General features: G+C 27.9%; 1 protein-coding gene across 1 annotated transcript in view; it reads right to left on the bottom strand.

Annotated features, from left to right (window-relative positions):
* The window catches only part of LOC117178204 (glycoprotein 3-alpha-L-fucosyltransferase A-like), a 39919-nt gene that overhangs the window by 15333 nt on the left and 12511 nt on the right, over positions 1-12075 (bottom strand). Inside the window, exons 3-5 of the mRNA XM_033369503.1 lie at positions 11487-11690; positions 5301-5492; positions 2669-2893 (exon numbers count right to left, since the gene is read on the bottom strand). Coding sequence (XP_033225394.1) covers positions 2669-2893; positions 5301-5492; positions 11487-11690 — 621 coding nt within the window. The remainder of the gene's footprint in view (positions 1-2668; positions 2894-5300; positions 5493-11486; positions 11691-12075) is intronic.

Raw genomic sequence — 12075 nt, 5'->3', positions numbered from 1 at the left:
ACAAATTCAATATTTTTAAAATTACGCCACTAACTGTAAATATAACATTCAGTTTAATTAAAATTTCCAATGAAATCTACTAAGTTCTTAAGATTCTTTGCGGACATTCAAATAATGTATGAAGTATTTAATAAAAAAAATAACGGCAAGGTAATGCAATACTTTTTTTAGTAACTGTAACGCGTTACTGTAAATAAAGTAACAGTAAAGGTAACGGGTTAAAAGTTTTTAGACAGTAAATGTAACGTTAACGCGTTACTTTCAGACAGTAACGCGTCAAACAATTGACCTTCCCAGAAGGATACCCTAAAAAGAAGTTGCGATCCAAAATAATTGGTTCATATCAAACACCTTTAAACCAGACCACGGACATGCAGGTGATAGAGTCAAGTGAAAAAACAAACTCTCATTAGTGATAAAAAATAAGTTAGCAAACCTGTTTGCAATTTGGCAGACTCATCTGACCCTGAAGTTAACCTTTAACACGATAATAAGTCTAAAATAGTATATTATTCACCTAGGGGGAGAAGAGGGACCTTTCGACGAGTTTGTTTTCAGTACGAGTTTTAGGCGAGTGCATAGCGCAGGCCGGAGACAAGTACTAAAAACATACACAAGTCGAAAAAGTCCCGCTCCTCCTTAGCGCATACGATATTTTGTATGACAATTGGATGATTTCAGACATTTTTCGAAATGCAGTCATGTTTTCAGTCCATATTGGACGTGAAATAAAGGAAGCATGATTTACAGTAATTTTAAGGGTAATATAAGATAACTTACCAGAAATATCCCAAAATCGAATTTAAAAATGTCTATAAATTTCCAGAAATTTATTAAATTTTCGGTCATTTATGATAATTGTACAGTTAAATATGGTAACTTACCATAAACTAGCCAACATTACATTTTAAACATTTAGATAAAGTTCCGGTTTATGAAAATTTTCATTAATTTATGCTAATTTTACAAGTAAATATGCTAGCTGACCATAAACTGACTAAAATTAAATTTTCAATAGTTTTATAAGTTTTGCGGAAACTTTTTGGTAATTTATGCTAATATCACGGGTAATTCATGTTAAATTACCATAACTTGCCCAGAACTCAATTAAAAATGTTTATAAAGTTTCGGAGATTCTTGGAAATTTTCGCTAATTTATTGTAATTTTCCAGGTAAATATGGTAACTTACAATAAATTGCCTAAAATTTAATTTTAAACATTTGAATGAATTTTCGGAAATTCTTTGGTAATTTATGGTAATATTACAGGTAATTTGTGGAAATTGAAGATGAATTTCTTAAAATTAAATTCAAAATTTTCAATACATTTCAGAACATTTTTTGTTATCAACAGTAGTTTGAACAATTATATATGGTAACTTTCCATAAATTACCGCGAAATTCTATTATGTACTACCAAAATTTCCTTACAGTTCTTACGGTGAATGGGCTGATTATTGTAAAAGGCGAGATCATAGATACGCAATTTTTATCATTCATCTTTGACATCACTTTTTACTCCCTTGGGAGTAAAAAGTAGAGCCTTATCTCGGCTTCATAGGCTTCGAAAAGCGCTATAATCATGTATTTGTTATAAAAAAAATTTCTCTTCACTGTATCATAAACAAGTAAGGCAACTTGACACTACATATATTAATGCTACTAAATCTCAGGAAATTGCTTATTATACTTTATGGATCATTGAACAGGTTATGAGCCCAGGACTTTCAGAGGGCACAAAGATCCAATTTCAATGTTTTTGCATTATGTAAATAACCCAAGAAAATAATCTAAAATCAAAAAAGTCTTGGTTTTATTTTGAAGGTAACTGTTTATAGTATATTGCTAACTTATTATGGTAATTTTATTAATTTTCTTAAATTCTTTCCTACACGGAGAAAAATTAATGTTAAATCGTAACACCTCTATGTTCAGAGTTAACATATTTTATGTTTAACTGTAGGAGAACAGTTTAGACGTTCAAAGTTAGCATCTGTAGATGTTAAAAGTGATATGTTACTCTCTGATATCCAAAATATTCAACTGAAATATCAGAGATATTACATGTTTGGTTATGTCAAATAACGGCTGTAAATATTTGTGGAGTTTACTTATATACGGTGCTTTAAGGAATTAATATATAAGTATGTATTCGGGGAACCAATGATCTGTAATCTGAATTGGAAATTAATTCTATTTTGAGTTACTTAAACTCAAATTTCATTTTAAATTTATAAACATTCTGTCAAATGTATCAATAAGCCTGAAACTTAAGACCATTGTTCTCTTCTTCAGACAGAAAAAAATCGTTATTCAATTTTACTTAAGATTATCTAATTGCGATTCTTTGGAAGTATTCCAAAATTGTAATATTCCATAATTTTATTATTGAAAATATATAGCCTTCAAATATAGTCGTGAAATTCTAATGCGCGATGCATATGCGCTCGGACAGTTTTGAGACCTGAATGTACGAGTATAAACGTTTGGCATTAATATCTGCATGTAAGAGGCTACAATCTAACCCTTTGAACATCTACATTTAAACATCCATTTTTCTCCGTGTAGAGTCAAACAATGACAAGCATTATTAAGACCTTGAAATAAATAATTTGGAGGCTTGATTCATTCAACATGCAAGAGTTTAACTATATGGGGATATAAATACCTGATTGGCAGGTCTTTGTTCCTCTGGATCCACGTAGGCTGGGAATAAACGTAAGTCAGCATCAGCAGGATTATCACGAATTATTGTACATGACCTAACGGGGCAACCCTCCTTTATAAAAATATCTTGACCAACTTTGCCCTCATTCATCTCTATGGGAACAAAAACTTTCTTTAAGGGTATTTCAGGATTCATTTTGTGGTAGTGTGGAGGTACAAACATCAGCTGAAAACGTAAAAATATATTAAAATATTATAGAAAATTGATATTCGGAAATATGATCTGCTATGGTTAAAAATATCTTCCAATATGGTAAAGGAATCAAAAAAGTTACTGTTACAATAATAACTTTGGCAGGTGATCTAGTTTCCAAGCAATCGATATATAATAAATGTTGGAAGTTTCTGCACGTACAAAAAAAATCCAGTTATAGATACAGAAATTTCGGTAAAAATAGCCTCTCTTACAGCAAATTAGCCAATTATAAATGCACCATAAATTTTCAATATTTTTGCTCATTTCGAGATTTGGAACAAACTTTTAAATTTTTCTAAGTAGACGTTCGTTAATTACGTGAGGATGTTTTTTTTTTAAATTTTAGACCTCCCCTTTCCCTTATTTTAAGATTTTTTAATATTTTTGTGTTAAGAATATTTTTTAAAGTACACATTTTTACGGGATTTAACTAGATTTCAGCAACTTTTTAGGGATTTTATAAGAAGTCTAGGGATTTTAAAAGGTTTCAAGGGAGTAAGAAAGTTTTCAGCCGTTTTAAATGGTTTGAAAGAATTATGAGATGTTTCACAAATTTCAAATGATTTAAAATTTTTTCAAGAATTTGAGGAAATTACGTAGTACGATTTCACAGAGAATATCTATATTTTAAAAAAATCTCACAGGATTTTAATTTTGAAGGAAATTTAAGGATTTTAGGAAACTTAAAACGATTATCTTGGGTTACAAAGAACAGTAAGGAATTTTAAGGGATTTTGAGAGATTGAAAGAAATTTTAAGGTATTTTGAAATATTTCAAAAGGAGAACAAAGATATACAGAAATATTTTCAGAAATTTGGAAGAAATTTAATGGATTTTATTGAGATTTCGAAGATTCTCCAGAGACTTTAAGAGATGTCAAAGAAATTGCAAAGATTACAAAGGATATACGAAATTTCAAAGAATCCAAAGTATAAACGGAATGTATTTAAAATTCTTCAATTCTGAAGATTCTCAACTGAAAACTTTTAATGTTCAAAGATGCATGAAAGACAGTTTTTAAATCATGATGATTTTGAAGAACAAATGTCAAGATCTTTAAATTCGAAACATTCCAAATTAATGAAATTTGACAGGTAAGTCATTGAAATTACGGCATTTTGAATTTACAACTTAAAAATTAATTATGTTTCAAGTTGTACATTTAAAGAATGTAAAATCTTCCATTTTAAAGATCTAAAATTTTAAGTTCCACAGTTTTAAATATTTACAATGCAAACTCTTCAATGTTAATGATTTTCAGTTTAAATGCCTTTAATTTTGAAAGATTTTCAATTCAGAAGAGTTTCAATGAACAATGATTCAATTTAACAAAATTGGAATTGAAAATGATTTATTTTTCAAAAATTATATTCCAAAGGTATATAATTTGGAACACCGTTTAGAATATTGAAATTTTGAAGACGTACAGCAAAAAATGCTTCAATTTTGTCGAATTTCGATTTAAAACTCTTAAATTTTGTAAGATTTAAAAATGAGAATTCTTAATTTGTGATGATTTTCAATATCAAAAGTCAAGAGTGTTGAATTTTTCAAATTGATGAAATTTTTAATGTAAATCATAAAAATTGCAGAATTTTTAAATAGAAAGCAAAAATTTTATAATCTTTAATTGTAAATGCTTTAAATGAGGTAATCTTTAATTTCAGAGATCGACCATTTAAAATGTTACAATTATAAAAAGTTACAGTTACAAATTCTTGAAGTTTAGAAATATAGATTTGCACATCATTCCTGAACGTCAACAAATTTAATTTTAAAATTTCTCAATTTTGAATATTTTTTGATAAGGTCTGTTTAGTATTATTATTTATATTAATAATTATGTTATGTTTTTTAACTGTTCTTTAAATCAGCTACGAAGCTGTTATTGTTGTGAATTTAATTTAATTGGAAGTCGAAGTTTTTTTACCCTAAGTGTATATAAGAATTTTAAAACTATTATATTTCATGAATAACAAATAATATGAAATTCTAGTGGGATTAATTCATTTTTATTTCCTAAATTTGACATTGCATTTTGCAACTTATGACAAATATATTTACCGATTTTCTCGAAATACAATCTTCACTTTTAAAGGTGTTTTCCAAAACTTATGCAATAATAATTTTTAAAGCCATTACAATTTAAACAAATTATTTTGATAATCAGGTTATCTTTTTTTTTCACGATTCAAAAATTAAAAAAAAAAACAATTTTTTCGATTTTTTGCAGTTAACGGTGTCTTTCAAAATTACGGAGTACGACTCGAACTGAAAACACGCACTCGTCGAAAAAGTCCCGCTTCTCCCCCTGGATGCATAATAAACTATTTAACTAAATTTTTATGAAACAATCCATCTTTTACTCCACTTCACCTGATTTAAAAGCCTATCATCATTGGGATCTTCATCGGGCCAAATACGTGCTAATCGTCTTCCACTATGTCGAGATATCATAGCCGGTTGAGGTTGTCTCTTTCCACCTTTCATGTACCAAGGTCTTTTCGAAAGGTCGGTAGATTCCAGAAAACTTTCCGCCCCGTTCGCCACAACATTTGCATTTAGCACCTTTAAATTATTGAAGATTAAGTTCCATCAACTATCTCCAAATAAAATAAAATAAAATTCCTTTAAGTAAAAAGTCCCACAGTGGGCTGAATCGGAAATTTACAATTGAAAATCATTCGCTGCCTATAATTCCTTAACAATTCTTAAACTTTTGTTTAGAAGTGATCAGCAATAGTTGCGTAAGAATGTATATGGATTCGATTTTTTAATTTTGTTCTATCTTTTTTTTGTTAACAAAGTATAGAAAATAATATCATCGTCGAAATTTAACTTGCAAAGTATAATTATAAGTTGAAATTGCTTGATTTTATCGACACGATCATATTTTATCATAAAAATTTGTTTTCTGTCATAATTTTTTTATATTATAGACAAATTATAAAACACATACATAGCTTAGACACATATTGGCCAAAAGTAATAATTTTTCTCTCTTAGTACCTTTAAATTATACTAGTGGTAATACTTAGTGATAAAGATTGTTTATTCGATATTATTTGTTAATTTTATAAACAAATTCACAGTTTTGTCTTTTATAGAGAGAAATGAATCAGAAGGAAATTGTTTTTTATTCCCAAGGCCTTTAAAATCTATAAGTAATGATTTTAAGTGTTAAAGATTTCTCGCTCGATATTATTTGTTTATTTAATGAATAAATGCAAGATTTGGCCATTTACATAGACACCTTGGAAGCTAATTCTTCTAGAACATCACGAAACATTTTCAGTGATATCATTGAAAAGCAATGATAATAAAATATTACTTTATATTTATAAACGGCTTAACTATGCATTTCTTTATGAAAAAATAATATTGAATGAAAAATCCTCATCACGATACATCACTACTAATATAATTTCAAGGAGATAAGAAAAAGATAAGTTTACTGTAGGTCTAGAAAATGGATAAAGGACACATTTATTTATAATATTTGCCTATAAATTAAACTAATAATATTAAACGAGAAGCCTTTGCCACTATACATTATTTGTTTATAATATTTGTTTTTGAAGTGAACAAATAATATCGAATGACCATTCTGTATCATTAATTATTAACACTAATATAATTTATAGGTACTATGAAAGAAAAACTATTATTTTCTATGTGTTTGTTTATATAATTTGTTTATGAAATAAACATGTTATATTAGACAACAATTTTTTGGGTCAAATATGCTGATATTTCGTTAATATAATTTATTTTCAACAATTAGATTCGATATCCTGTTGAATATTTATATTCTTTAGATACTTTAGAACTCATATCATCAATAATGGGATTAATTAAGATATTTATAGAAAGATAAAAAACAATAATTAACAAATTATTTTTGATCTCCATTTATAGAAAACATTTGCCCGCTGCGCGGGCACATTCTCGTAGCACGATGCGCGCGCGGCTCACGTGTTTGAGCGCGCCTAAGGCGCTCGACTGTCGGTTCTCGCGCTCGATGATGCATTTATCTCACGTTTCGGACTCGATTATGTATGTGCCTCGCGCTACACGCACGGTCTTTATATTTTTCTAACATTCATGCACAGACGCTTCAAAATTAAGGGTCACCGAATCGACAACTGTAATGTTATGCTGGTGAACTCTCTTTTGTTAAAGCTCTTTCTTCAATTGGGATTTTATCATTGAAAAAACGATCTAGCAATTGGCCTTCAATGCACAATTAGTGTTTAAAATCATAGGATTTCTCGGAAATAATGTGAATATTTTTATAGTTTTGAAGGGAAAACCAGGACACACGTTGAAAACTCAGAATATGTCCTGGAAAACCAGGACGTCTGGTGATTCGAATTATGCTCAATAATTTTATATTAAATATAATAAATTTTTGATGTACTTCTGCCTGGGATTGCTTATTCAGATATTGCAAAATAAAGTAGGTACAAATTGTATTTATCACCATTGCATTAATATTTGTTTATTATTTTGCATTAAATTTTATTCTTAGCTGCGCTGAAACATGTATCATTTTGACAAACGTATATCATTACAATTCATAATATGCATGGAAATTAAAACATACTTATTCTTAATGCCTTGTTACTATAATTTTTTGATTTTGATTTTTAGTCTTCTTTTTTACGATTAAAAAACATGCTTTCAGTAAAAAAAAATGTACCTTAAAAATTTTTTAATCTTTTTTTGTTCAATAAATTTACACAAACTTATGTTCGTAGCTTGTATCGCTTCTACGCAACACTAATTTTCTTTATTTTCAGTATTTTTTTTGACGAATAAAACAAAAACTACTTATCATATAAGAAAGTAATTTATGACAAATTTTTAGATCTTTTTAAGGTGAACAACTTCGGTAACTCTATCACTTTTATTATCTTGCTCTTTTTTAACACAAGATGGAGTTATGATTTTTTCATTAATTTCTGTGCAAACAAAATTGGAGTTTTCGATTAAAAAAAAAAAAAATTAAAAAAGTTTTGCTTTAATTTTCGCTCTAATTTTTAAATTTTTATCAAAAATGGCTGGGTGACCAAATCAGTTTTTCATTTTGGTCCCTTAAACTGTGTGCCAAAGCCAATTTCAATCCCATCAGTGTTTCGAAAGTTATCCGGTATACAGACCATGAAAATAACAAGGACAGACAGACACCAAAGTACACATTTTTTTCTGACGCAGGAGGCCTCAAAACGTCGACATTTAATGAAATCTTTGAAAGTCAGTTTTCACATAAAACTAATACCTTCTCATTATGGATGAGAATTTAAATATAGAAAATGATAAAAATTGAAAAATCTCATCCATGGAGGTTCTCAAGCAACTATTGCTGATCACTTCTAAAAAAAATGTTTGACACAGGTGAAAATCGCTGAAAATTTATAGGCTGTAGTGACTATTCAATAAGTACCAGCCGTAAATGATATGGTTTTATTAACTAATAAGATATAGCAGTACCACACTAAAAAAATGTGTAATTAAAAAAAAATTTGACCCTTTTTTCAAAAATAAAATATATTTGATTCAAATAAAATTGGTTGGAATTATGTAAGCAACGTTATTTAAATCAAATACATTTTATTTGAATCAAACAAATATGTGTGAAATAATATAAAATATTTGTTTGGCCCTAAACCAAAGAAACATTTGTTTTTGATTCAGACAAATATTTTTCCGAGTGTCACATTTTTTTGTCTCTAAATTTCTTGATCTTGTCTGAACAGAAGGTGATATAACGAAATGTATAAAAATACTAGCAATGATTACTGCTGGAAACATAATTGGATTTGTATTACTGGGAGTTGTTTTAAATTGAAAAAATTGTTAATTGGTATATCCATTAAGTTTGCAAGATATAATGGTACTTATATTTTGTTAGTCGATGCTGCTATTTTATTAGTTGGCACAGCAATCTCATTATAGTTGCAGTGGCTACTCAATAAGTAACAGAAAGTAATGAAATGGTTTTCGAAAGTAAAAGAATAATAATTATTAATCTGATTTAAAATTAAATTAAATAATATGATTGAAAAGAATAATAGTTCTACATTAAGAAAAATCTTTGATTTGAACAAGTTTTATTAGAATCAAATAAATTTATTATTTAAAATATGATCAAACAAAGTTTGGATTTAATGAAATTCTTTATTTAATCTTTATATTTTATTTCAATCCATTCTTATTCATATTAAATAAATTTCTTTCTTTAAATTAAATAACTTTCTTGTTTACCCTGGCGGACCGAAGGAACCGACTCGAGTCTCTACAAAGTACTCGTAAAGACCCCATTTGGTCCCCATTCGGTGGTCTCAATGTCATTAACTTCTGCTGAAGGTGACTTCAAGCGCATCTATAATAGCTAAAGTAGTATGTTGCGCGCGAAAATTAAAAATAAAATTCTTTCTTACTTGATCGCAGCGTTGTTGCCTGAGGTTTCCACTGCGTGGCGCTAGCATCCAGACAAAATTCTTAAAGTTACCGACGGAACGCTTATTAACTGCTACTAAAAGAAGATGCACTTGAAGTCGCCTTCGGCCCATGTAAATGACAGGTATTTTATTATTTTAGGTTTTTATCGCTGCAAGAAAAAGTATTGCGATTACTCCGTGAATTTCTAATGCAAATTTTAACGTAGAATCCGAATTTCTACAATCTAAAAGTTGATTTGGCTGTTTTTTTCTTTTTAGTTTTTTAAGAAGGAACCGAATGGGGACCCAATGGGGTCTTTACGGGTACTTTGTAGAGGCTTCATTCGGTTCCTTCCGTACGCCAGGGTACTTAATACATTTATTATTTTTGACGCAGGAAAGGCTTTTTTTCTTAAGTCTTATTAAATTCTATTATTGCAAAGAAGTATTAATTGCAGGGGATACTAGCCTAGAGAAGAAAATGAACCTACATTTGATAAATGATTTTTGTTTTTGTTGGCATTTTATACCGAAAATCGGTATTTTCAATCAAACATAATAAGATTTCAAAGAAGATCAAACATTTTTGAAAAATTTGAGATTATGCTTGTGTTCTTCACATAAAATTCGTCTGTGTAGATTTCAAAGAAGATTTGCGATTTTTAAACCACTTTAAGTTATAATTCATCTAAAATTGGTACAATCAAACAAAACTTATTAAATTTGAACTCAATGATTTTTTTTAAAAATAAAATTATTATTTTTTGCGAGAAATTGAAATTTTTATTTAAAAAATCATTAAATATAAAATAAGATTGATATATTCTTCAAATTCTGATTTAATTTATCGTTTTACATCGAAAATTAATATTTCCATTAAAAAATAAATAGATATCAAAGAAGATTTATAATTTTTAAGCAATTTTATGTTATGATGTTTTACATTTTGAAGAACCTTTAAAATAACGAAATATTTATTTTTATTTTTACGTTTCAACATTTGCGGTTTCTATTAGTATTTTTCGTCCGAAATGAAGGTCTTGAAACAAAAGATCAAGAGATATCAAAAAAGATTTAAAATTTGTAAGTAATTTCCGGTTAGGTTGCCGTTTAACATCGAAGATGGGTATTTTTAATTTCAAAATTTAAATTTTGCAGGCGAATGAAAACTTTCAACAATTGCAAATAATGTTGACAATTTTTGAATATTTTAAGGTTATTTTGACGATTTTCACCGAAAGCGGGTGATTTAAAAAAAAAAAACTAATTACACTTCATTAAAGATTCACAATTCAGAACAACTTTTCCTCCTGTTATATTAATGTTTTTCGTCAATAATTGTTATTTATAGTTAAAAAAAACCACAGCTTTGATGAATTATCTTTATTTTTCGGACTATTATTTGAAAGCAGTAAATGAACCATGGTCGTACATTTCTAGATTTTGTCGCATTTTATATCGAAAATAAGAAATTTTCGTATAAAATCAACAGATGTCGATAAAGATATAAAATTTAGTTTGAATTTTAGATAAGGATCGCGTTTTCTACCGAAATTTGATATAAATTCATATTAGAAAACCACCATGAAATATTCCTCTTGCATTTAAAAAATGATAATAATTTTTCTAAGAACAGAAAACAAAAATTTTATTTTTTTGGACAAAAATAAAAAATTTGAAAAAAATGTTTGCCTTGATAAGGATACTGTAGGAGTGCCGAAACGTTATTATTTTTACAAATGCTTTTTATTATGATTTGATAATAAAAAAAAATAATAAAAAAGTTGAAAGAAATAAAAAACGGAAGGAGGGGATTGGTTGGTTGATTTCCATTTTTTTTCCTCTTTTTCATTTTTTTAAAAATAATAATTTGTTTCTTTTCTTCTTTAGAAAATTCTTTATTTTATCTTTTCAAATTTCAATAGGAAAATTTTATTGTTGTTATCCAAATTTTTTCGGTAGATTATGTGTTTTATTTTCAGGAATTTGGTACATTAACTTGATTATTTGAAGTTAAATAGGATTTTAAATTTTATTTTAGTCTTATTTGAATTTCTTAAATTTGTAATGAATTATGTAATAATATTATCATCTACCATGATTACATAACAATTCTCACCTGGGAGCCATCTACTACTCGGTTGGACTGTATTTGTCCGGCATCTGGACGGACATTGTGCCAAATTTCTTTTTGCAAAACATTCATAATCACCAACAACGTTCCCGTAAAGCAAAAAACGCATAGAAAACATAGTTTTAATGACAACCTGGCAAATCTGCTATAGCCCAGTGTGTCAGTCATCATTGTCGACATTCGACTAATCTGAAAAAGAACCAACAAATTTTTTGAAAAAATATAATTAAATAAAAAATAATGTGAAAATAGTCTGCAATTAATTTGGATTGCAAGCTGCTGTTAAATAAAAATATGTTTTGGTGAAGAAATTGACGAAAGTACAATTTTTTTCTGGTTGCACTTACAAAGACATTTTTTCATTAATGAATAGAAAAAGGGTATTTGCTTCAAACAATAGAAAACATTTTTGTGATAAAGGTACCTTAGGGAGGTCTAAAAAAACTATTTAAAGATTTCACAACCCGGATTTTTAATTTAAAATTCTCATTTTTAAAAACATTTATTCAATTTATTTTATTTATTTTATTTATTTTATTTATTTTATTTATTTTATTTATTTTATTTATTTTAT

This window comes from Belonocnema kinseyi, chromosome 8, assembly GCF_010883055.1.
Source record: "Belonocnema kinseyi isolate 2016_QV_RU_SX_M_011 chromosome 8, B_treatae_v1, whole genome shotgun sequence".
Taxonomy (NCBI): domain Eukaryota; kingdom Metazoa; phylum Arthropoda; class Insecta; order Hymenoptera; family Cynipidae; genus Belonocnema; species Belonocnema kinseyi.
Note: the sequence above shows the minus strand (reverse complement) of the source record. Positions and strands in the feature narration are given on the sequence as shown.